Below are 27,676 nucleotides of genomic sequence, written 5' to 3'. Positions count from 1 at the left end.
AGGGAGCTAGAGATGGTGATAATGAAGTCCATGACATGACGGGAAGCTGTAAAAAGATTTTATAACTTTGTGCGATTAATTTTTATAGCTTTAATAATCCCCAGCAATTAGTCGGACTTCATTTAGGGTTTAATTTTACAGATGTTTGTTAAAAATGATGAAGGCTTAAAACATTTGATAAAAACAGATGCACAGGTCACTGTAAAATAATAGTTACTCATTTAACCAAAGTAGTAATTAAAAGGCTTTAAAGAGAACACAGAAAGCCATATGGATGTAAAAACTTTAGCCGTTTTTTTTAAAAAGCAGTTGAAAACCTAATAAAGACATAGGAATTGCAAAATCCTGTTTCTTAAGTCAGTTACCGAAACATCGAAAAAAACTTCTGCAATATGACTGCTTCTCCTTGTGAGAAGCCCACTTAGATAGTCTGGAAGTCAAACTTGATGGGAAAAAAACTGCTTGAATTTAAGAAAGACACAGGTTATTTAAGAAAGTTCAGGTTATCAGTAGAGTGGGGAAATATGTGACTCTTGGGAAGAGCATGAGTTTTCTGATTACATTGAAAATTTAGACATATCAAGAAAAGTCAACAGTACAAAATAAAATTATACTGGAGGAAAGCATTGCTTCTCTAAACTTGCAACATAAAACATTTTAGCATTAGGCCACAACAACAGTTGGAACTGGAAGAAAAAAGTTACAGGAGCTAACAAAAACGCTGAAGGAGAGAGTTATTATCTCAGGCTTTCTCAAGGGGAGAAAAAGCTGAAAGCAGCAGGACACGGAAAAGTTGAACTGAGATATGATTGAGAGATTTTTTAAAGAAATAGATTATAAAATTAAAAGTAAAAATTTCTTGCAATTTCATTAAGAGCAAATCAACACCTTAAGAAAATCTTGTTTTAACACAGGGGTCTAATCCTAGAAAGACTATTATAAATTATTTCCTTTTAATTATAACCAACTTAATCACATACAAAATTCCTTTCAAAAATTCCCCTTCACAAAGCTTATCACAACTTATACAGACCACCTACAACAAGCTTGGACTTTCTGACTTGTCCTAAACTTACCTTTTTCTTAATCAGTCATTTTATTTTAGGACAGAAATTTACCATACAAGATCCTTTTTCATGCAAAATATTCTCTTTTTTAAATAACCTAACTTACCAAAAAATACATCTTCATAACTTTATGTTTCTCTCTCTCCCCCCTACTTACTAGTTCTTTTTCACTTTGTTTCATAAGTAATCGTTTTTAAGTTCATAATTTGAGTTGACCTTTAGATAACTTCTGAATTTGACAAAATGATTATTTTTCTCAATAAGACTAGATCCCAGGAGGCTCTCCTCTCCAATGCTATCCAGAGAGATGCCAAATTAAATAGCCCAAAGAACAAAAATCATTAAGACCAGAAAGAAAACGATAGCTATTAACTTCAGGGCATGAAAACATAGGTCGACATCCATCACTAGTGAGGCACAGACAGCAAGTATTCAACAGAAAAAGGGGACAAGGGGGACCAAGAAGCAGTAGGTGCTGACAAATATCTCTCGTACCTCTAACACTTTATCCATCAGGGAGACATTGCAACCCTAGACCCCTAAAGGTTGAAAAACCCTGTCCAACAGGGTGGCAGCCGACCTGGAGGATCCCATAACTCCAGGCTCCTCAGCAGACATGGCCCAAAGGATCCAACAACCAGGGACCCCTAACCCCCAATCCCTGGGGAATAAAAGGAACATGGGTATCTCTGTGTCTCCTTGGGTTCAGAAGGCTAAGCAGAGTGCAAAAAGGAAAAGGGACAAGAAAGGGAAGAGAAGGGACAACAAAGGGCACCACTCATCCATGAATCCAGAAACTTAGGAAGCAGGAAATCCTGAACTATTTGTCAGATGTTAGCATTTTATAAATAAAACCATTCCACAATTTTAGAAACCTGTTTTCCCATATCATAAACTTTCTTAATTGGAAATCACCCAGACATCCAACAAGTAATCCAAGGAAAGATGTAAACCAAAACTTTGGGTAAAGAGGTCTTTGGCGGGGGTTTGGTTTTTTAAAAAGGGCTTTTTCACCTTTTTTTTTTCCTTCAGTTTCAAATGAGTTTCTAATGTTTACATTTTAGCCAGAACTGGTTGAACTGTACAAGAAAAAAAAAATCTCCAAGTAACTTTGAACAATATTTTATCTCAGCACCACTAGCCTAATAACAGCAGATTCAAAGCAGGAAGAAAGAAAAGAGAGAAACAGAGAACTTCAGATGTGGTAATCAGATGGCAAGCATGAAAAGTGAAAGTAGTGAACCTCTGGGTCAGCCATACAAGGCCAGCATAGAACTGCAGTAAAAGCAAAGGCATCAAGCTGGAAAATCATGAGAGCTATAGCTTTTCCACACCTGGCAAAGGGGACCAGGTGGATTAATACAAAGCACATAGTGGCAAAGATCTTGCAAGGCTACTTCCATTTTTATTATACCCCAGGGACTCTAACCTCATGGGCTCAGACTCTAACCTGAATATCGGCTTTGCCTAAACCTAATAGAGGACACCAAGATGGACCCAACTAACCAGAGGGGCCAATGAGTGCTGTGCAGACTGAATTTCTTCTCATCTTAAGGTCCCTTTATGGTGTCCCCAGAAGATGATGCAAGAAAGGGGTCTTTTCAAGACCCACACCCCAAGAAAAGGTTCTTGGATCTCACACAGGAAGGAATTCAAGGTGAGTCTCAGAGTTCTGTGAGAAGAGAGAGTTTATTGAAAGCCACTCTGTGACCCAGTAGAGCATCCTCAAAATGCAAGCAGAGGAATGTACTGTCTTTAAGTTTTTCTTATAAAAAGTCTTGCCTACGTAAAGATTAAACTGGGTGTGCCTATGTGCAGGTGGGCTGACAGCATGACTAAATGTATTATTCTATTGATTTAAAGAAAACTATCCTTGATATCTTAGTGTGTAAGTCCATCGAAGCATAACTATATCTTGAAAGCATATATTGTTACGGGTGCTGTGACATCTGGACTTTTCTGTTGTAGGAGTTTGTCCTTGCAGGCATTACCAAGCGCTTCCTTAGTGGTAAACATCTTAGGACCATAGATCATGACTGGCAAGGAATATGCCTTGCTAGTTTTAAGATAGAGTTTATTTGAAAATGTTGTTACTCTGGCTCTCCTAGGCTCCTGCTGCCCTAACATGTCCACCACTTTTTAGCATTTCAGCATTTTCAGCACTCTCCAGCATTATTACTCCCTTTCAAGGAATGTCCAGAATAGGCAAATCAATAGAAACAGAAAATAGATTAGTGGTTGCCAGAAGCTAAATGGAAGGAGAAATTAGCACATATGGGGCCCCTTTTGGATGATTGAAATGTTCTGGCCAGGCGTGGTGGCTCATGCCTGTAATCCCAGCACTTTGGGAGGCCGAGGCGAGTAGATCACCTGAGGTCAGGAGATCAAGGCCAGCCTGGCCAACATGACGAATCCTCGTCTCTACTAAAAATACAGAAATTACCCAGGTGTGGTGGCGGGTGCCTGTAGTCTCAGCTGCTCGGGAGACTGAAGCACGAGAATCGCTTGAACCCAGGAGGCAGAGGCTGCAGTGAGCCAAGATCACACCACCGCACTCCAGCCTCAGTGACAAAGCGAGACTCCATCTCAGAAAAAAAAAAAAAAAAAGAAATGTTCTAGAACTAGTAGTGGTGATAGTTGCATAACATTGTGAATATATTTTGAAAACATTAAGTTGTACACCTTGAAAGGGTGTACATAAAATTGTAAATTTTATGTTAAGTAAATATTATCTCAATTGTTTTAAAACAGGAAGAAAAGAAATAGTGAGGAAATGAATCACAATGTAGAAGTGTAGGCAGAAAAAGACAAATGGACCAGGCATGGTGACTCGCCTGTAATCCCAGCACTTTGGGAGGCCGAGGCCGGCAGATCACCTGAGGTCAAGAGTTCGAGACCTGTCTGGCCAACATGGTGAAACCCCGTTTCTACCAAAAATACAAAAATTAGCTGGGCATGGTGGTGGACACCTGTAATCCCAGCTACTCAGAGGCTGAAGCAGGAAAATCACTTGAACCCTGGAAGTGGAGGTGGCAGTAAGCCAAGACAGCATCGTTGCACCCCAGCCTGGGAGACAGAGCAAGACTCTGTCTCAAAAAAAAAAAAAAAAAAAAAGACAAATGGGTGAAATGCTGAGGAATTGCAATCTACACATTTTTACAACTACCCTACCTTATCAGGGCTAAGACATCAATTGTCAGGTACACCATAATTTTATGTACCATTATGAAAGAAAAATGCTGCCAATTAAACTATGATACGCCATTCATAGTAAGAAGCAACTGATTACAGAGATTTTAACATGAAAAGGAAAGTGTTTTAGAATCTAGGAGAGATGTCCTTAGATGTAGAAAATAAACAATTATTTTAAAAATAAGGAGAAAGGAGGCCGGGCACAGTGACTCACGCCTGTAATCCCAGCACTTTGGGAGGCCGAGGCAGGCAGATCACAAGGTCAGGAGATCAAGACCATCCTGGCTAACACACAGTGAAACCCCGTCTCTACTAAAAATACAAAAAAAAAAAAAAAAAAAAAATTAGCCAGGCTTGGTGGCGGGCCCCTGTAGTCCCAGCTACTCGGGAAGCTGAGGCAGGAGAATGGCGTGAACCTGGGAGGTGGAGCTTGCAGTGAGCCAAGATCGCACCACTGCACTCCAGCCTGGGTGACAGAGCGAGACTCCATCTCAAAAAAAAATAAAAAAAAGGAATGGTTGGTGCAGAAACCCAATGAGTTCAATTTGAAACATCTTGGGCTTCAAATGTGCTATTTGGGTATTCAAGTTGAGAATGATGGAATATTATAAAATATTATTTATGCTAATATAATGGGAGATAAATTATATTCCTAAAGGTATATATAACACTGGGAATTTTGAAAACATCTAGAAGCCCAAAAATGAAAAGTCACAAAAGGTAAAACCATTCTCATAAGAAGAATCCATGATTTTTTTTTTAACCTTTAGAAGAAGCCCTCACATTCAAATGCCCAGGATTTACTATTCTGATACCTCTTCTCCCTTCTCCTCTCAAAACAATTCTCAGCAGGTCCTTTGATATCTATAGAAAGGAAAAGACCATCCTTAACTTCAAAAAGTTTATCAAAGTGCAGCACAGAAGCAAAGACCAAAAAAAGACAGATACCAAGCATTCAGAAAACAGTGTTAGTGCCGACTGTGTTTCCAAGGTCATGATTCAATTTGACCAGCATTTAGTAATCACCTAGTATTTTGGGGGGGCTCTGAAGTATACTCTTCAGGATATGAAATGTAAATAAAATACAATCTCCACAGTTAAGGAGGCTACAGGTAGGAAACAGGTTGTCAGAAAAGACACAAGTAACAGAACATGAGACAAAATAAGCAAAACTTACTTTGCTTCATTTGCCTATTTATGTGTAAGCCTGAAGAGTTATGCAAACACGAGTGCTACGGAGATTCAAAAAGGAAAAAGACCATATCCAAATAGAAAGAGTGGGAATGCAAGATAGTAACCAGGAGACGCACCTTAAGGAAATATAAAGGGTTAGTTGGCCACAGTAGATGCTCCAATCAGAGTAAACTGAAAAAAAGGCATGCATTGCATTGGGGAAAACAGTTTCAATAGAACAAAGAGATGGAAATCAAATGAGTTGAGTGAAATGTAGTTAGTGAAAAAGTAGAAACAAAGAGTATAAATTATGCTTTCAAAAAGTTTAATAGAACTGAAATATTTAAGAGATGGTGGAATACTAGGGGACTATTAAAAGAAATGATGCAGATAATGAAAACACACTGCCAGGGAAAGATAGTAAAAATATGTTGTTAAATTTCCTAAAATACATGGAACGCAGAATACTTACATGCACGTAATATCAAGCTTCAAGATACGTAAAATAAAAAAAAGCACTATCAAAAATTACCAAATTCATAATAATGATGTATTTTTTGTTTCTTTTTATTTTTAGTTATTTTAAATAATTTTATTATTTATTCATTTTTATTTTTAATTTTAATATGTACAGAAAGAATTGCACATATTGTGTGAAGTACCTATGATACTTCAGTACACACATACAATTTGTAATGATCAAATCAGAGTAATCATAATGATTTCTAAACATCTCTCACTAGTTAATAGAATAAGCACAACAAAATCAGTATGAGCTGATTCCAGTACAGGAGTGGTGCTTATCCTTATTAATAATCGGATCAATACAAATTTTAAAAACACAATTAGATATCTTTACGCACCACTAGATTAAGAAAGTTTTTAAAGTCTGCCAATTCCAAGCATGCGTGAGGATGTGGTGCAACAAGGACCCTCATGCACTGCTGATGGTAGGTGAAGCCATTCTGTACAATTCCTTGGCCTTCTTATTAAAGTTGAAGACTTTAATTCCACTCCTAGTCAAAAAATATTTAACAACCAGTACAGATAGGAAACTCCATTTCTCACAAATGGAAACACATATGTGACTCCAGGGGAGTTCTGACCCACAGCACTGGTGGCCACAGCCCCAGGAGGTCAGATGGACACTAGGTATTTCTCTACTGGGGTTCCAGGGACTATTCTGTTTTGGGGGAACAGCCAGAGACCCAGAACCATCAGGGCTGGTTGATGGACTCACACATCAGGCGGGACAAAAAGAGTAGCTCCTTAGCAGTGACTAAATAGGGACCCCCAGGGTTGCAACAGAGTTGAAGGGGAACTTGAGGACTTGGGATAGTGACTTTTTACCAAGCTGAATAAAAATATTTCCAAATTTTGATAATTGGCATGGACTTCATAGTGGGTACTGGCTGAATATCAGTTCTGAATTTTCTTTAAGGCAACTCAAGCATATGTGCAACCACGTACATGAAAAGAATGTGTATGTAACCACTAATTCATCATAAGCAAAAAGGAAAAAAACAGCAAAAAGGCAAATGGGTGAATAAATTATGTTCAATTCATACAGTGGAATATTCTAGAGTAATGAAAATAACCTACAGTCACAGGCAATGTGAATGATTCTCACTAGAGTAGAGGGGAGAAAAAAGACATGAAACAATACATACACTATGATTCCATTCATAAAAAGGCTTTGCTAGATTAAACTATTGGATAGAGAAGCATAAATAGGTAGTAAACCACTAAAAATGCAGAAATGATTATGAGAGTTGTGAAGGAGGAGAATAAGTAAGTTAAATGGGCAATTCTAAGGGGTAGAAATTTCCTTTACTTCATAATTATTTGGTAATTCCTCTTTATACGTTTAATGGGCTTTTCCCTATTATTTTATATTTTTCAATTAAAGAAAAAAGAATTTTAAAAATCTTGGAGCTCACTGAGAGTAGTGGGCTTTGCAGCTGAAGTCCAATAGTACAAATGACGTGGTAAGAGGCCGGCAGAGCTGTGAATTACAGCAACAAAGAAGGAAAGAAAGTGATTGGAGAATTATGCAACATGAATGGTATTTATGCAGACGGCTCATTATAGGACACAGAACTCTCTGGGGAGCAGTGGAAGCCTTCTTAACTCAGAAAGAAACTCCCAACACAGTTTCTCAAAGAAAAATGGGCACCAAGGGCAAAGTAAGCAAATAAGCTGTATCTTTGTTCAGTTTGTGCTTTTCTGTGTCTTTGTATGTTTGGCTAAAAGAAGCTTCCTTCAGGAACTCAGGAAGCAGTGACTTACAGTTGATCAAAAGGATATGAGTGGCCCCTATGCCAGGAATTTATTCCAGGGAAATTAACTGTGGATTGTCAAAATGTTTATTACAAGGGTGTTCAGTTAATATTAATATTATTCAAATTGCCAAAAGAAGAGATTTAAGTAACTAGGCTGTAACCCTAAAATAGAATATGCATAAGTTACAAATAACGTTGCAGGAGAATATAGGAAAACATTCACAGTATATTAACAAGTAGAAAAAGCATGTTATAAAATACTATGGACAATGTATCTTATTTGGGGATACTCAAAGAATTTGCATCAAAAGCATAAAGTGGGTAATGAGCTCACAGATGAATTTCATTTTATTTTTTGTCTTTAAAAACTTGATATGCCTTGGCACTTTGAAACTTCCTATAATTAATATATATTTCCTTTGAAACAAAATAAATAATATTCAAAAACATAATTCAAAATTACTTAACTATTGAAAAATAGATATTCATGTTGTCAAAGACTTTGGGAAAAGTATACCAAATGTAAGCATAGTAGTGTTAGAACAGAAGATTATAGGTTTGTTTCTTTGTGCTTTCTTTCAATGTTGCTTATATTTGAAATTAAAAATATAATTTGAGGCTAGAAAAGAATTGGGATTATAGAATCCTAAATACTTAAATTCTGTTCATTCATCTTTCCCCAAATTCTTACAATTAGACCAAATTTTTTTTAATTTAATTTATATCCTACAGATAAATTTGATAATTATGTAAGCCTCATTTCTCAGACTTTTAGTGAATTCTCTGGGGACACTGTTCAAATGCAGATTTTGAGTTAGTGGATTTGAGGCAGGGCTTTCATCTCTAACAAATTTCCAAGTCATGTGAATAAATGCTTGTCCGAGGACCACACTTCGAGTTGCAAAGATGTAAAACACATCTATTCTCCAGCAATTATCTGACTCAGGTAATTCAGAGCTGATTTCAAACAGTTCACTCAATAGATTTTTGTAGGCCATCTACCTTTTCCAACTCTATAAATCTATCCTCTCTGTTATAGAGGGAAAAACTTGAGGCATTATATTAAGGTAAACTTTAATACACCTGTTATTATTTTTCAAGAAATAAAAAATGTAATGACTATAATGTAGAATTTAACTTCTTATTTTTCATTAAGATCCCTTGTCTTTAAAATAATATCTATAAGATCCAGCCACGAACTCTTTAACTCTTTGTTGTGAAATTATAGTATTAATATATTCTAATTTTTTTCTCATGATATCCTCTCTCCCACCCCCAATCCTGTCAAAATCTCTATCTCCTTCTTCCTTTTCTTTCTCTCTTTCAGGTTATTAAATGCAAAGCAGCCATCGCCTGGGAAGCAGGCAAGCCCCTTTGCATTGAAGAGGTTGAAGTAGCTCCCCCCAAGGCTCACGAAGTTCGCATTCAGGTAAGTGGAGACTTTCCTTGGGTGGGAGCAGACAGGGCCTCAAGTGGAGACATGGCTTCTGTCATGTCAATCCTATGTGCTATGATTCAGAGGCCTTGGAGTTTCTAGTATAGGGAAGTTGTATTTTTAGGTTCAGTCAAAAATAGGCATTATCCCAAAAAGGAATAAATCATCCATTATTTTAGTAATTTTTGAATAATGGTTTTAAAATTTAATTGGTCTTAACATTAATCATTTACCCTAAGAATCAGACAAAGGAATTCACTTTGAATTTGAATTAGTTAGGTTTTCTTTTTGTTTTCCAATTGCTAATTATTTGAAAGTGTTATTAAAAGGAAGATAGAGAATTTGATCCAAAACAGCAAAGAAGAAAAACCTGATATGCTGCTCTGGGCAGCCGAAGGGTCCTGGGTATCCAGAGGAAGAGACAGGAGTAGGTCACAGGGAGAAGAGAGTACATGGAATAGAGTGAGATCACCGATGGCAAGTTTGGACTTTCTCCATTTTTCCCAAGCTGACCAGACTTATATTTTCCCTGAGGACCCCCACATTAAGAGTCTGTACATGAGAGTGAATGGGACATCCTCATTGACAGAACCTTGAAGAAGAATATAGATATATATATTGGTAATTAATGTAGACAATCCTTGATTTGATATCGTTCTCGCAACTGTAAAAGGTATATTACCTTAACTTTATTTCAGCAAATTTACCCTATAATAAGCCTATAATATAATAACTCTATAATATAAACCCTATTACCTTTGATTTTTTCCTCTCCCGGAGGCAATAATTGCCAATCCTATCTCTTTTTTGATTTTCTGACAACAGCAAAAGGTGGAAAACAAAGATGCATTATAAGAGGAAAAAAATTTAACCTAGTATATTTTTATTTGTTCTTTTTTTCAAAAGGTGATTCTTTTACTGAGTTCTAGAAGTCTTATAAAGTTTCAAAATGATATCAGGCCTAATATTATATGTAACATCTAGTTCAATAATATAGTTGCAGAAACACAATTCACGTCTGTAATTGCCTTGCAGATCATTGCTACTTCCCTGTGCCATACTGATGCCACTGTTATCGATTCTAAATTTGAGGGCTTAGCTTTCCCAGTGATCGTTGGCCATGAGGCTGCAGGGATTGTGGAAAGTATTGGGCCAGGAGTGACCAACTTCAAACCAGGTATTTTATTTTATTCAGATAAAATGGAAATGTCACAATATTTCAGAGATAATTCTTGATAGAGTCCTGGCGTGGCATGCTATAATTGATCTCTATTTACAAAGGGGGACCATCTTTTCCAAAGTAAAACTGAGACACACAATCTATCACAGTCTAGCAGCGGGACAGAATATTTGAAATCAGAACTGTCTAATAAAATCTGGGAAATGTGGTCACTTTATTTACATAAAGCACTGAGAAATTGTCCTGTGAAGCAAAGTTACAAGGTTAGCTTAAACTGAAATTTCCATGTTTAACAAATGACACCTTACAAAAGAACAAGATCATGTCCTTTGCAGGCATATGGATGAAGCTGTCAGTCATTATTCTTAGCAAACTATTGCAGGAACAGAGAACCAAATACTGAGTGTTCTCACTTATAAGTAGGAGCTAAATAAAGAGAACATGTGGATACAAATGGGGCAATGACAGGCACACTGGGACCTACTTAAGGATGAAGGATTGAGGGAGGAGAGGCTCAGAAAAATAACTGTCGGATACTATGCTTAGTACCCGGGTGACAAAATTATCTGTACACCAAACTTCCATGACACGAGTTTACCTATATAGCAAACCTGCACATGTACCCCTAAATCTAAAATTAAAGGTGTTGTTTTTCCTTTTTTTTTTTTTGCGACAGAGTCCTGCTCTGTCACCCAGGCTGGAGTGCCGTGGCGCAATCTCAGCTCACTGCAACCTCCACCTCCTGGGTTCAAGCGATTCTCCTGCCTCAGCCTCCCGAGCAGCTGGGATTACAGGCATGTGCCACCACACCTGGTTGATTTTCTATTTTTGGTAGAGACGGGGTTTCACCATGTTGGCCAGGCTGGTCTCAAACTCCTAACCTCAGGTGATCCACCCACCTTGGCCTCCCAAAGTGCCGGGATTACAGGCGTGAGCCATGGTGCCCAGACATTTTTTTTTTTTTAACAGAGTCTTACTCTGTTGCCCAGGCTGGAGGACTGTGGCACGATCTTGGCTTACTGCAACCTCCACCTCCTGAGTTCACACAATTCTTGTGCCTCAGCCTCCAGAGTAGCTGGGATAACAGACATGAGCCACCACACCTGGCTAATTTTTATATTTTTAGTAGAGACAGGGTTTCACCATGTTGGCCAGGCTGGTCTTGAATTCCCAACCTCAGGTGATCTGCCCGCCTCAGCCTCCCAAAGCACTGGGATTATAGACATGAGCCACTGCATCTGGTATAAGATAAAAGGTTTTGTTAATGACATGTTATAACAACTTCTATATAAAAACGCAAACTATTTTAATATTAACAGCAAACTATGTAAAGAATTAGGACTTAGAGGTAGCTTTAGTGAGAAATATACATATGTCAGTGTTAGCCGAAGTGTCTTTTTGGAAGTTTGTAAGATAAACATAATACCTAAATGAAGCACACATCAATAGCTGAAATTATTTACTCCACATTTTACAACAGATCCTCCAGATACTAGAATATGGGCTATGTAATCCTCATTTGGCAGGCTGGATGAACCATGCCACTCTTTTCTCTTTGAATGAGAATGCTCCAAAGTTAGAGGTACATTAGTACCTTTCCATTCCAAAAAAGACTGTACAAACAAATTGCTTCCCAACATTTTGTGTCAATGAAGGAGTCTGGCCAATATCATCCCTTTAGCTCCAGCTCTGCCACTTACTGGCTATGTAATCTTGACCAGTTATGTCACTTTTCTGTGATTCAGCTCAGATTTCTGTTTTATATAGTGTGAATAAAAATAGGGCTCATCTCAAAGAGTTGTTCTGAGAATTAAGTTCTGAAATAATACCTGTAAATAGTTATGTATTAAATGCATGCATGGCATGTATTAAATGTTGAACGAATGTGAATTATCATCATTAGACCTCAGGCATTGAAGCACAGAAGTCATTATTAAATTGGAATTTATTTAAAAGTGGGAAAATGTGGAATTTGAAAGTGAATCTAAAGGTGAAACATGGCAATGATATAAAGTTTATACCTAGCCTATAATTGTTTACCTCTCCTATTATATAAGGATGTTATGTTTCATACATGGTGTTTGGAAATGTAATAAACAACAGTCATGATGCAGAGAGTCATAATGACAGCAAAGTCCCAGAGTTCTGTGTCTGATGATATCAACACAGATTTGTTGCTTGACTGCCTAGCAGAGTAATTTTTTAAAAAATACAATATAGGCAATACTTGGGGGAATCTGCGGTCTTGTAAGGTAATGAGATATTATAGCCACCTATACTTTCCACTGAATATAAAATGTATACTATAAAGAAAAAGTGTTTTTCACTGATTTATCTGGTAGGAACTATAAGTAACACCTTAGGCACCATCCAACATATGGCCTTTCTTTCTAGGTGACAAAGTAATTCCACTTTATGCACCTCTATGTAGAAAATGCAAGTTTTGTCTGAGTCCACTCACAAACTTTTGTGGAAAAATCAGGTAAGCACTCTACACTGTTAGTATAAATTTGAATGAATATTTTGGAAAGCACATTGACATTACCTAAATGGCCTTGAAGAGGTGCAAACCTTCCACATACTAATTCTAATCCTAGGTGTGTACAAGATACTATTGCAAGTGCACACAAAGAAACATGTGCTGGAATGTTCATTGCAACACTGCTTATTATAGTAAGCAATTTAAAACAGCACAAATGTCCATCAGAAAGAGAATGAATTTTAAAATTGCTATGTAGTAGCACAATGGACTACTACACAACAATGAAAATGGCTAAACTTGAGCTGCATGTATTAACATAAAATAATCTCACACACATAATGTTAAGGGAAATAAGCAAATTGATGAAGGAATATTTAGTAAGGTGTCATATACAAAAACAATACTATACTTTCTAATGGTTATTTGTATATGTAGTAAAAGCATAAATAAATCACTGAAATAATAAATGCCAAATTCAGAATAATAACTACTTCTACAGGGATGAGAGAGGGAAACAATAAGGCACAGTAAAGTGATTTACTCCAAGGCAACATAGTTATAAGTCTTAGAGCCAGGTTTTAACCCAGGCAGTATGGCTCCGGAGTCCACAATCTTAATCATCTTGTTTTTGCTTTACTGAGACTACAGACGGATCCTTTCTTCCTTAATACTAGTTGAAAGCAGTTATTTAAGAAGCTAAAACTGTACTACTCTTACATCTATTACTGTGCCTCAATTTTTTCATCTAAAAAATGAGGATCAAAATAATCCCTGCTTCATAGATTTGTTGTAGATATTCAAAGAACTAATATTTTTTGCAAAGCTTTAATAAAATAATGGATTTAGACAATGCCAATAAATTCTTTCTAATAAATGTTATAAAAAGAGAGATAATTAGATATTCCAAATGAAATATACAATACCACCTATAAAGTATTACCACAAAAATATAAAATCTGAATCAGATCAAGTGTTTACATCAAAAATACTAATTTATGAGGGGATACAGGGATACAGAAATATGTTCAACCATATTACAGGAATGTTATGAGCAAAATCCAGAATGAGGAAAACTCTACAAGATAAATGATTCAATTTCTTCAACAAATAAATTGCAAGGAGAGAGAGAGAGAAGGGATCTATAATTTAAGATAATTAAGAGACGACAAATATGTGGACCTAAAAGAATCCTTTAGAGATACACGTTAATGTATTTACAGATGAAATAGTGATATCTGGGATTTGCTTCAAAATATTCCAGTGTAGCGGAGGGAGCAGGTATTGTGAAGGAATAATAGGTGAAACTTGATTGGCCATGAGTTGATGGTTACTGGAGCTGGGACACGGACACATAAGGGTTCATTATGCGATTCCTTCTACTTTTATACATGTTCAAATTTTCCATAATAAAAATTTTTAAGAGTTAATACATGTAAAGCCCTTAAAAGCATTTCTGGTACACAAAAGCATTCAATAAAAGTTTGTTCCCTGGCCGGTGCGGTGGCTTATGCCTGTAATCCCAGCACATTGGGAGGCCGAGGCTGGAGGATCACCTGAGGTTGGGAGTTTGAGAACAGCCTGACCAACACGGAGAAACTCTGTCTCTCCTAAAAGTACAAAATTAGCCGGGCATGGTGGTGCATGCCCATAATCCCAGCTACTCGGGAGGCTGAGGCAGGAAAATTGCTTGAACCCAGGAGGCGGAGGTTGCAGTGAGCTGAGATCGTGCCACTGCACTCCAGTCTGGGCAACAAGAGCAAAACTTCATCTAAAAAAAAAAAAAAAAGTTTATTCCCTGCACTCCAGCCTGAGTGACAAAACGAGAGCCTGTCACTTTAAAAAAAGTGTTGTTATCTTTAAAATGCTTCCAACAAACTATATTTTGTGAAAAGTCTTGTTGTTTCCCTAATTTTTCTGTCGTGTAAATTGTCATGAAAGATGTATAATGCTCAACATATTTTGTAGGAAAACGATCAGTCTTCCATTTATTGTAACTCCTCTTTATTTGTATCTCTCTCTCTCTCTTTTTTAATTTTCTAGTAATCTTAAAAGTCCTGCTAGTGATCAACAACTAATGGAAGACAAAACTAGCAGGTTTACCTGCAAAGGAAAGCCAGTTTACCATTTCTTGGGAACCAGTACATTCTCTCAGTACACTGTAGTGTCAGATACTAATCTTGCCAAGATAGATGATGATGCAAATTTAGAGAGAGTTTGTCTGCTTGGATGTGGGTTTTCAACTGGCTATGGGGCTGCAATCAACAATGCCAAGGTAAATGGTTAAACACCAGTTTGTGTAAAACAGAAGTTACTGGGAGACAGTGTGATACAGATGAACCAGTTATCTCTAAACTTTGGCTGTGTCATTTATTACCTCTGTGATTTTAGGCAAGTTATTTAACCCTTCTAGAATAATATCTACTAAAAATACTTATGGGGATAATTGAATCACATTATATATGTAAAACATCTGGCCCAGTAGCCTACATATAATTGGCGCCCAGCATATGTTCTTATACTATACTAACATGTTAGATTATAGATCATCCCTGATTCAAATACAGCCTGTTTAAATATGTCTCCTAAGGATGAATGCTCATCCTAGGACAGCTGACTCCATCAAAGGGCAATAAAAATGACAGAAGCTCACTTCCATATTCACACAACCACCCCTGTCTTCTCCCTGATGCTACAGATTTCTCTCCTTCAATTAGTAGTAGTTCATTTCTGCTTCTCATCCTATTCCTTTGTAGTTTCAAAGGAGGGTCTCTGGTAGCAGCCCTGATGTTGACCAGATGTGTCCCTAGAATCCCAAGTTAGAATTTAGAGACTCTTACAAAGCATCCGATCTAGAACTAGAGAGATATCAAAGACGGATCTCACAGTTGGACATCTCAAATAACTTCCTTATTTGAACCTCCCTGACATCAACCTTTATTCCTGACTCAAAACTGCAAAATGCAGCCAGAGTGGTCTTTCAAACAACAAGCTGAAGATTTTATTTTTCCTGCATTATTTCATTTTTCCCTCCGGGTGAGGTCAAATTCCTCAGTAGGCTACAGTGACTTCCTACTTCTCCCTTTCCGCTGTGCACTGTTCCCTTGGCTCCACTCTGAGTCTCCAGGCTTCAGTCACTGTGGTCTCTGGGCTTTCCACACTTGGCTTCCAGCAACAGTGCAGAGAAGACTACCCTGCCTCCTTCAGGCTGACTCCATTTATCACTTCCTCTCAGAGATCTACTTCAGGTTCTCACGTATGCTTTGGGTGTCCTTCCCAGTTTTCACCCCAAATTTTTTTTCTTTTTTGAGACAGGGTCTCACTCTGTTGCCCATGCTGGAATGCAGTGGCATGATCATGACTCACTGCAGCCTTGACCTCCTGGGCTCAAGCGAACTTCCCACTTCAGTCCTCCAAGTAGCTGGGATTACAGGCAGGCACTACCATGCCTGGCTATTTTTTTAATTTTTTATAGAGACAGGGTCTCCCTATGTTGCCCACGCTGGTCTTGAACTCCTAGGCTCAAGCAGTTCTCCCACTTTTACCTCCCAAAATGCTAGGATTACAGACGTGAGCCACCGCCAGCCTCTGTCTTCATTCTTATCACACTATAGAGAAATCTCCCATGTATTTTTCTGTCCTATTGTACTACTTGTTCCTTGAGGGCAAGAACTCTCTGTTATTCATTGTGATAGCTCTCGAGGCTGGAATTGTCCCTGGCACATAATAGGAGCTTGATAATTTTTCAATGAATGAACAAATAAAACCAGGTGCATGTGAATCCCTTAAAACATCCTGGTGAGGCCTGGTCCTCGGCTTTGTAAACCAGAAAGTCCTTTCTATCAGGTTACCTAGAGTTGTTCAGTGTCAAGGAAACAAAGTCAGCCTCACCACAATAAGAGGTTGATCTAGTAGCCAAGATACCAAAGTATAACTCTTCATTGAGAATTTTATCTGCCACATAGACAAAAATGCTACTCTTTGCTATCAGCATGTTATCTCCCTTTAAAAATGTATTCATCCGCACAATTACTCATTAATACACAAATTTAAAAATTGTATTAGAAACCAAACTACAATCAGAGAAGGGTACTAGTAGCTGGGTGGAGTTGACAGCAGATGTGCACATGGCAGTCAAAGCCTGTTTTCTGCTGTATGGCGCTAGAGATTCAGGGAAGAAGTATCACTCTTCAAGTCTTCCTCTGCTGGGCTCCGTGCAATCCATCCTCTTCTACTACTCCAGTCCTTTTAAGGGCCATTAGCACTAGAGATTCAGCTACAGCTTTCTTTCTTAATTACTTATTTTTAATTGAAAATTTTGTTATACATTTACGAAGTATAATGCAATGTTTTGATATATGTATACATTGTAGAATAATTAAATCAAGCTAATAATGTATCCATCCCTTCATATACTAATATTTTTGTGGTGAGAACATTAAAAATCTACTATCGTAGCAATTTTCAGATAAACAATACATTATTATTAATTATAGTCACCATAGGGTACAATGAAATTCCAGAAATTATTCCTCCTCTCTAACCGAAACTTTGTATCCTTTGACCAACATTATCCCATTCCTCATTTATTCCCCCAGACTCTGGTAACCACCAGCCTAGTCTCTCCTTCTGTGAGTTTGTCTTTTTTAGATTCCACATACAAGTGAGATCATGCAGTATCTGTATTTCTGTGCCTGGCTTATTTCACCTAACATAATATCCTCCAGGTTCATCCATGTTTTCACTGTGACAGGATTTTCTCCTTTTTTAAAGTCTAAGTAGTACTCCATTGTGTATACACATACCACATTTTTCTTACCTATTCATCTATTCGTGAAGCAAAAGCCAGGGGTGTGCATACCTAATATTATAGATAAATAAGGAAAGTATTGCAGTTTACCTGTTGCTTAGTAATTTTGTTTCCAATTTAGAATGTATTAATACTTACCTTGAGCAGATTTTCTCTTTTCCTTTTGTTTAAGGATTGGTTCCACATTTTGGCTATTGTGAATAATGCTTCATTGAACATGGGTATGCACAGCTCATTTCCTCTGGTTATATATCCAGAAGTGGAATTGTACAGCTTTCTTTTAAATCCAGTCAAAGTCGACCTAAATTTCCAGGAGCTATTCTTCCCACTGTAAAGGAAGAGATTCCAGCTGCTAAGCCACCTCATGGGATGCTCAGAGAGAAATGAATCTGATAGGAAGAAATTAAAGAAAGTGAAGTATCAGTAATTCTATTCAAAAGGCAAGAGCTTTGATAAAATTTAACTTACTTCTGGGAAGAAAAGTGAAGCAACCTCTCTGTATAATTATTGAGAACATACTAGCATCACCAGAACCCCTATTTCTTTTTGATGTGCTTGTATCTGCCAATTAAACAACATTACACAGAGACCTTTGGAAGAGTGGAAATATCCTCTAACAGTGGTACTTGCAGACAGATAATCATCCACTGTGTGTAGACCTACTTGCAAATTGTGGGGGCAATTTATAGTGACCCCACCAAAGTTCTGCGAGCAAATGCACTTTTATACACAGGGGCCTAGTTGTATAATACAAGTAATGCAGCATATTCTATTTACACACTGTCATGAGTTAGCCTGAGAATCCAACTAGTAGTTACACTGCTGCAATGGGAAAAATGCATTTCCACTTCCTAAGAGACTCACAGGCTCTTTTTAACTGAGACTCTGGAGAAATATATTAAGAAACACACTGAACACATGCCACAACATTATAGTAAAGAAGCCATCACAAGAACAATATTCTTACTATTTGCAATATATATACATATATATTATTTCCCCTGAGTAGCAAAAGCCAGAGGTGTGCATACCTAATATAGATAAATAATGAAAATATTGCAGTTTACCTGTTGCTCAGTAATTTTGTTTCCAATTTAGAATGTATTAATACTTACCTTGAGCAGATTTTCTCTTTTCCTTTTGTTTATGTTTTAATACTAACAGCTTTGCATCCTCATTAGGAAATATTAAGTATCTCTCTATGTAGTATTTTTCTATCACTATACTAGTCTGTAGAATAACATATTCCAGTGACAGCATCTTTTCTTACCATCTTATCTATTACTTCCATTTAATGCAATGAAACAAACATTTATTAAAGACTCAACATACAGAAGACCCTTTCATAATAATGTGGAATTTAAAAAGTTTCTGCCTTCATAAAATGTAGTCTTTTAAAGAAACACACATACACACACAATCAAGGCAGGTTATAAATTATATGATACAAGAAAAACAAAACGATAGGCATTGATTTCTGATTAAAGAATCAAGAAAAGTTTCATAGAGAGAATGTCCTTGAAGTCAGGCCTAGGAGTATAGGTTATACTTTAATTAAAGAAAATAAGATGAAAAGTACATCAGTCTGAGGGAACAGCGTCAACTACAGCATGAGGAGAAGTGCAACAATCTGTTCGCAGTTCTTGTACTGGGAATATCATGGCGATGAAGTTGGAAGGTAGACAGAGGTCAGACAATAAAAATCCTTTCATGCCATGTAAAACAAATTGGACTTCATTCCAAACTGGTGATTTGGAGTGATCAAGTAAATCACTGTAATATTAATACAACCAAATGAGGCCTATTAGAAATATAGATGTCAAATTACTAGTGATCCAATTTTAAAAGGAAAGCAATAAACCCTTCAGAATGTGTGGGTTTTCAAATTTTGTTCTAACACTGAAGGGAAAAAGTAAAACAAGGGAATTATTTTTACTTGGGTTTGTTTCTTATAATCTTAATGAACATTAAATAATTCGCCAAATTTAGGTAGTAATGCATCCATTTTCACATTGGCAGATTTCCTCCATTGGCTATATCACAGAGTTTAATAGCAGGCTGTCCTTAATTCATATGTTCATGCCCCCACTTCCTCCTGCCCCTTAAAACGAAAAAAGTGGGACTAGCTACTTTAAAAGTTAATTTATAATTTTCCTGCTTTCAGGTCACCCCTGGCTCGACTTGTGCTGTCTTTGGCCTAGGAGGTGTGGGTCTTTCTGCTGTAATGGGTTGTAAAGCGGCAGGAGCTTCCAGAATCATAGGTATTGACATCAACAGTGAGAAGTTTGCAAAGGCTAAAGCCCTGGGAGCCACTGATTGCCTCAATCCTAGAGACCTACATAAACCCATCCAGGAGGTTATCATTGAATTGACCAAGGGAGGTGTGGATTTTGCTCTTGACTGTGCAGGTGGATCTGAAACCATGGTATGTATATTTTTTTCTTGGTTTATGTTTTCAATTTATTCTTTGGCTATTAAATAATAGGGGAAAGTGGGTTATGTTTATTATGGTAACTATAACCATTCCTTCTTAGTACTTTCAAATGGATGACAGTGGAGTAGAAGTATAAGCCACAAATCATTTCCCATTCCCTCAGCTATACTCCATTTCCTTCAATGCCCATGAATGTGTCCCCCCAAATGCCAGTACTATCTTGGTGAGTTCAGTCTTCTCTTGTGATAAGAAGCCATGCCAGCATTATGTGTAGATGCTGATTTTTTCTTTTGAGATCCCTTTAAAAAGCTCAATATTATTTGTCTGGAGATAATATTTTCTAATTTTGTTTTCTATGATAATTCCAATTCCTATTCCTTGGAGACAATTTTAGGGGTTTCTTCATTTTTAATTAATTAGAGAAATGTTCCTTTTGACTATGAAATCAAATAAAATGACAAGTGCATTAAGTGACAGCATTCTTTAGCAAAAGATATAAAGGGATGAATTAACTAACTGCAATGAATAAATAGGAAAAACACCTGTTTGGCTTAGCTATCTTATACATTATATACATGTCATTAATATGAATATTTGTTAATAATGTAGAATATCTTTTCTATAACAGTATATAATATTTAAAATTAATAAACAATATGTGCATGTATTGATATATTTAATATTAACATGTTTACAGATAATAAATACTATTTGTTAACACTTAGATATTATACATTATATAATAATCTATTGTGAGTAATGTTTATTAATGTGTAAATAACTATTTCTATTAGTCCTTAATATTAATGTTATTAATATTTGTTCATTCGTCTATATGAAATGCAGCAAAAAATAGAGAAAACTTAGAAATGAACATTTTAAAAGAATTGTGTTTTATGAGAAGTGAGCCCTCCCCCCACAAAAAAATATACAGAAGGCAGATCTAGAGGAGGAAATAAGAGAGGTTGACTGGTGTTTCCTAATAGCTACAACACATTCACTCCCATATTAAAGTAGAACAGGGAGAGGCTAGCAACCTGCACACAGCCCAGCTCTGTCCATCAGATCTCAATAAATAGGTTGCAAAATTAGGTCCAAATTACACATTTGAAATTTTCTATATTTCAAAAAAACCATACCACAAAATTTAAATCACCTTTTTTTCCTGAACACTGCAATGTTGTATCATTCTGATTTCTTCCCGACTCAAGACAAGCTACAGTGCCCTCAGTGACTGCACTGGTTGCACACTTACGAAGCCGGCCTGTCTATTCTACTCCAAAAAGTGGAATGAAGAACCAACTACAACTACAGGCAATATACTGAAGAGTTACCTTGCTGGAGTGCCCAGCTTAATTCTCCAGAGAGTCAGCAAATAATCACCTAATGTGTATTTACTCAAAGACACTAAACAGATTTGGGGAGTTTTGTTTTGTGTTTTTTGTTTGTTTGTTTTTGTTTTTAATGAAATGACCAAGGAATTCATCAACTGAATTATCTGCCTATGGATTCTTCTTATTTCATTAGTGAGAGCCATGAAGTAGTTGTGATGTTATTCCTTTTACTTACACCTTCACTCAGCCTAGCTCCCAAGCCATCCTCTAGACAAGATATAAAGCATAAAATTCTATACTTCCCAGAAGCAAATTTTGTGCTGGTTCTTCCCCCTTGGTTCTTACACAACTGGTGTATTCCCCAGAAGAGAATGAGATCCAGGAAGACTTGTGATGACAGCCACAGGCTGCTGTTCCTCAGTCATTCTTCTCTGAACAGTTTCATTATAATATATGCAAACTGCTGAAAACAGTACCTGGCAGGTACTAAGCACACAATAAACATTAGCTATTATTGAAAATGCATGCATCAAGGGCTCCGTATCTGGCACTGCTCACCTGTGTTCAAGGCTTCAGGCCCTGCTTTTGAATTGATGTTAGTACCTGCAGTGTGCAGCATGCCACATCCTTCACCCCGCTTCCCATGGCTCATTTATTTACAAACACTAAAATTTAGCCTATTCACCTTATTTTTCTTGTACAGAGATTCTCAACACTAGCTATATGTTAGAATTTCCTGAGGGGTTTTTCATTGTTGTTTTGTTGTTTTTTTAACACCAACGAATGGGCCATACCCAGGATATTCTTGTGTGCTGGGGGCCCACTGACAACATTTTAAAAATTAATTTCTCAAGCTGAGAACCACTGACCTAAAAGTTAGCATCTTCTATCATTAAACTGACTTATTATATCATGAAGGTCATTTTCAATTATGGAACAGAATTACATTAGAGAATCCAAATAAATCCTTGGAAAGAGAAGGATTTACTTAATCACCAAAAGATGAGTTACCTATTCTCCTACCAAAAGTTTCTATAACTAGGAAAAGCTATGTTTCTAGGTTTCAATGACCTCTAGCCCTCTAAACTAAGGGTCAACACCCTGTAACTTACCAGCACAAGGATTATTTACTAACACCTGCTAAGGACCCTTTTAAGGAGCTGAAGGTAGTGATACTGGAGCCTATGACCTGACTGGAAGCTGTAGATTTTATAACTTTTCAGTGATTAATTTTTTATAGCTTTGATAAGCCCCAGCAATAAATCAGAGACTTAATTTAGAATTTAATTTTGAAAGTGTTTGTCAAAAATGTTAAAGGCCTCAAAACATTTGATTAAAACAGAACCATAGGTCACTGTAAAGCAATAGTTACTCATTTAGCCAAATATATCATCAAAAGACTTTAAAGGCAATACATAAGGATATATGGATGTAAAAACCTTAACCCTGTTTTTTAAAGCAATTAAAAACCTAATATAGACAACATGGGAATTATTTTGATAAAATGTAAAATGGTGTTTCTTAAGTCAGTTACCAGAAAGGGAAAGAAAAACTGGTAGTGTGACTGCTTCTCCTTATGGGAAGCCCATTTCAATAAACCTGATGGGAAAAGTGCTTGAATGTAATCAGACATGGGAAAAGTGTGTTCAGGATTATGAGTACAGCAGAAAAACACATAATTCTTAGTAGCTGCATGAGAAATTTTCTGATTACGTTGAAAAATTTAAACATATCAAGAAAAGCCAAGAGTACAGAATCAAGTTGTACTGGAGGAAAACATTCTCTCCTAGACCTTTAAGATAAAACATTTTAGTATCAGGCCATAAGAATAGTTAGAACTGGAGGAAAAAACTTATAATAACTGATGAAAAGGCTAAAGAAGAGAGTTATATCAGTCCAAGGGGAGACAAAGCTGAAAGCAGGGAGACATAGCAAAAGTTGAACTTCTGACATATGATTTTGAGAAGTTTTCAAAAGAAACAAGTTATAAAATTAAAAGTTAAATTTCTTTCAATTTTATTAAGAGCAAATCAATACTGTAAAGAAACTTTGTTTTAACACAGGGGAATAATCTTAGAAAGACTATTCTAAATAATAATCTTTTAATTATAGCAAATTTAATTCCATACAAAATTTTTTTATAAATTCCTCTTCATGAACCTTATTATGACTTACACAGATGATCTATGATATGCTTGGACTTGTGACTTATCTTAATTTTTTTCTTTTTAAATAATCAGTCATTTTATTTTAGGATAAGATTTTACCACAAGGTTCTTTTTTATATGAAATTATTTATATGAAATTTTATATCAAATTTTATATGAAATATATGAATAATTCATATTTTATTAAAATATCATTAAATTATTTTATTAAAAATACATTTTTATATTTATAACTGTATATTTCTCTCCCCTACTTACTTTTTTCATCTTTTTAAATAAATAACTTTAAAATAATCTCCAAATTATATAAAATTATTTTTTAATAAGAATACAGGCCAGGCACAGTGGCTCACGCCTGTAATTCCAACACTTTGGGAGGCTGAAGTGGGCAGATTGCTTGAGCCAGGAGTTCAAGAGCAGTCTGGGCAACATGGCAAAAACCCATCTCTACTAAAAATACAAAAATTAATCAGGTGTAGTGGCACACACCTGTAGTACCAGCTACTTGGGAGGGTGAGGTGAGAAACTGCAGGAAGTTGAGGCTGCAGTGAGCTATGATCACGCCACTGCACTGTAGCCTGGGCAACAGAGTGAGACTGCCTCAAAAAAAAAGAGAATACAATTATATATTTATATATGAATTAGAATTATTATTCCTAATAACCTTAAATTTTCATGAAAACTTAGAAAGCAAGAAATCCTGAACTGTTAGATGTAAGCATTTTATAGATGAAATCATCTCACAATTTTAGAAGTATGTTTTCCTATATCACAATTTTTTAACTGGAAATGACTCACACATCCAGCATTTATTATTTAATTTAAAATAATTTTCAGATTTTATATTACACAAAGTCCACTTATAAGCATTTATTTCATTTACATATACTTTTTCATTTTTAACAGTTATCTAGATAACTTTTGATAACTGAGATATTATGCAGAATTAGTCATTATTTAAGGTTATTTCCTTGTTAAATTTTTTTTTTGAGATGGAGTCTCACTCTGTCGCCCGGTGGAGTGCAGGGGCACGATTTTGGCTCACTGCAACCTCCACCTCCCGGGCTCAAGCAATTTTCCTTCCTCAGACTTCTGAGTAGCTGGGACTACAGGCACACGCCACCGTGCCTGGCTACTTTTTTGTATTTTTAGTAGAGACAGGGTTTCTCCATGTTGGCCAGGCTGGTCTTGAACTCCTGACCTCAAGTGATCCACCTGCCTCGGCCTCCCAAAGTGCTGGGATTACAGGCGTGAGCCACCATGCCTGGCCCTTGTTAACTATTTTTAAAATCTGAACATTAGGTGAAAACCTAAGTAAGAAACTTAAGGTTAAACACATAGGTATTCTGCTGATAAATTAGGTGATTCAGTTGCTGTTATTGACCTAACAATTTTAAAATTAGTCTTATTTGTCAAAAAAAGTCACACAAAGATAGATTCGGCTAGGTTTATAGTCTCACAACCTTTGTGCCAAACTCTGACACTTTAAACATTTATCAGAGGCAAATATAAAACTTATTCACTTACACACAAATGTATGCTGATTTTTTAGACACCTTTATTTTTATTTTACTAATTTTTTTTTTTTTTTTTTTTTTTTGAGACAGAGTCTCACTCTGTCGCCCAGGCTGGAGTGCAGTGGTGTAGTCTCGGCTCACTGCAACCTCCTCCTCCCGGATTCAGGCAATTATCCAGCCTTAGCTTCCCAAGTAGCTGGGACTACAGGCAGGCAACACCACACCCAGCTAATTTTTGTATTTTTAGTAGAGACGGGGTTTTGCCATGTTGGCCAGGCTGGTCTTGAGTTCCTGGCCTCAAGTGATCCACCCACCTTGGCCTCCCAAAGTTCTAAGATTACAGGCATGAGTCACCCACACCCAGACTGTATTGAACATTCTATCTCTAATGGAACACTGGACCCTCAAGGCTCAATCTACAATGATACTATGATGTCATTAGCTTGAATCCCATTATCTTACAGGCAGAGTTGCATTAATTTTTTTCTAAAGCATTGTACATTCCCACAGTGGAGTTCATATTCTACTTTTCCACTGACTCAAGTAGTCTTTTGTGTTCGATCTTACAGAAAGCAGCCCTGGACTGTACAACCGCAGGCTGGGGAACATGTACTTTCATTGGAGTAGCTGCTGGTAGCAAAGGATTGACTATTTTTCCAGAGGAGCTAATAATCGGCCGTACTATAAATGGAACATTCTTTGGTGGTCAGTTTTTTTTTTCTTCATAGCTTTAAATATTTTTTCTAGTAGTTCTGAAATTCTTAGAGTGAAGATTATTGAAAGGAAATAAAAATAATTTACTCAAACATTGAATCCTTAGAGCATATCCAAACACTACCTAAAGCTATTAATTACTTATAAGTAATTTATATAAAAAAGTAATTATAATTTGCAAATTGAAATTTAATTTGCATTTGAATGAACCAACATGAAGGAACAAAAAATAAACATTGATCTAATTGAGATAATTTGTTATATAGAGTGGAAAATAATCTTAAATTTTTCTTATAAAGAAAATTTTTAAAGTAGATATAAGTGCAGAAAATTAAAGATGGAAGGAGTTTAATCTATTTGAAACAAACCAAATCTGACCTAATAATTTCATTCGTTCAGCAAATGCTGATTAAACTACTTTGTGTCAAGTGCATGTCTTTATTTTGCATTTTGTCCACATTACAGGTTGGAAAAGTGTAGATTCTATCCCAAAGCTGGTCACTGACTATAAGAATAAGAAATTCAATCTGGATGCATTGGTGACCCATACCCTGCCTTTTGACAAAATCAGTGAGGCATTCGACCTAATGAACCAAGGAAAAAGGTACATTTCTAATAGATGATTGAATGATTGAAAAAACATTTACAATGATTCTATTTTTTTTTTTTATGTTAAGAACTAACCAACTTGTTTTTTCTGACATTTTCCACGTCCAGGTATTAGATGTGCTTAAAAGATTGAATAGTGGCTATTTCAGAGGGAAAAGGCTTCCATTTCAATAATGCACATCTGTACACTGTTACAATGTAGAATGGTGGTATAAACTGATACAATTTCCATTTCAAAAACCATTAACTCAATTGGGGCTGCTCCCTAGAAAGAGAGGTTTCTGCATAGTATAATGTTAGATCCCTCTAGTACAGTGTACCCCTGAGTTTGGCACCGTGGTGTTCTGCAGTTTGATACAGAGTGCCTACCCCAGACCCTTCACAATCAGAATGGGGTAAAAACCATGGCTATGTGAACAGAGAGTGGCAGGGATCAGACATGTAAAGGATGCTCCAACTGTCTCATTCTCTTGCTTTGCCATGGAGTTCCTATAAGATACCTTCTGATCCACTATTATAGTTATATAGTCTCCCATGTCAGGGATTCCAGGAACTGATGTATAGAAATGCTCCACCTGGAAGATTCTTAGGGTTTGGGGGATTAGTAAGACTAGGATAAATGATTCTTGGTAAAATATTCAAGCACAGCCTTGATCAATAGAAACAAAGGTCAAAAACATTAGGAACAATGTTACATAGAGGAGATGCAGGACAAAGAAGAAATGAAAAGAGAAGACACAACAACAGAGAGGAGGAAAAGGCTAAAGTAAAATTAAAATAAGTGGGATTTGAAGCAGGGAATAAATGTTGCAGAAGAAGATAGTTTCATGGTGTGAGGACCCAGACTACTTCTTGGGGAAGAAACCTGAGGAAATATCCCCACTGACATGAACTCCCCAATTTGCAAACGTGTCAGTGACAACATATCAAAAGGAAGTTCAACAAAAAAAAAATACAAGCATTATTTTTTAAGCTACACCATGTAAACTTAGTATATAAGCCCTGCAATATTTTATACAGTCTCAATATCCCCATAAGGAATACTCCTCAAGTTAGGAGTTAGAGGTTGGAGTGGGGTTTGAGCCTCACACCCTTGTACTCATATCCTCTAACAAAAACTTTTTCTCCCAGAATTCTCAATTATGGAACACACCCATAAGGAATGCTAAGTGGCAGCCAGGTGGAAAATGCTACATTGCTTTATGGGCAAGTCTCCCACATTCTCCAAGGAGGCTTCCCTGGTAATCAGCCTAGGGGTAGACACCAGAGTGAGGCTTCCTGC

At 36.6% G+C, this 27,676-nt stretch overlaps 1 protein-coding gene and 1 long non-coding RNA gene across 2 annotated transcripts in view; one reads left to right on the top strand and one right to left on the bottom strand.

Moving 5' to 3' along the window:
• The window catches only part of LOC103236017 (uncharacterized), a 46,443-nt gene that overhangs the window by 2,502 nt on the left and 16,265 nt on the right, over positions 1-27,676 (bottom strand). Inside the window, exon 3 of the long non-coding RNA XR_012093391.1 lies at positions 17,757-18,007. This is a non-coding gene — a long non-coding RNA (uncharacterized lncRNA). The remainder of the gene's footprint in view (positions 1-17,756; positions 18,008-27,676) is intronic.
• On the top strand, positions 8,556-26,413 carry ADH4 (alcohol dehydrogenase 4 (class II), pi polypeptide). Its single transcript, XM_037988714.2, has 8 exons — positions 8,556-8,660; positions 9,042-9,143; positions 10,185-10,326; positions 12,724-12,811; positions 14,852-15,083; positions 19,783-20,043; positions 25,641-25,776; positions 26,251-26,413. Exons 1-8 carry the CDS (start codon positions 8,586-8,588, stop codon positions 26,406-26,408), a joined length of 1,194 nt encoding a protein of 397 aa, XP_037844642.2. The 5' UTR covers positions 8,556-8,585; the 3' UTR covers positions 26,409-26,413.

The sequence above is a fragment of the Chlorocebus sabaeus genome, chromosome 7, assembly GCF_047675955.1.
Source record: "Chlorocebus sabaeus isolate Y175 chromosome 7, mChlSab1.0.hap1, whole genome shotgun sequence".
In the NCBI taxonomy this organism is placed as follows: Eukaryota; Metazoa; Chordata; class Mammalia; order Primates; family Cercopithecidae; genus Chlorocebus; species Chlorocebus sabaeus.
The sequence above is the reverse complement of the archived record's forward strand: the minus strand, read 5'-3'. Positions and strand labels throughout refer to the sequence as shown.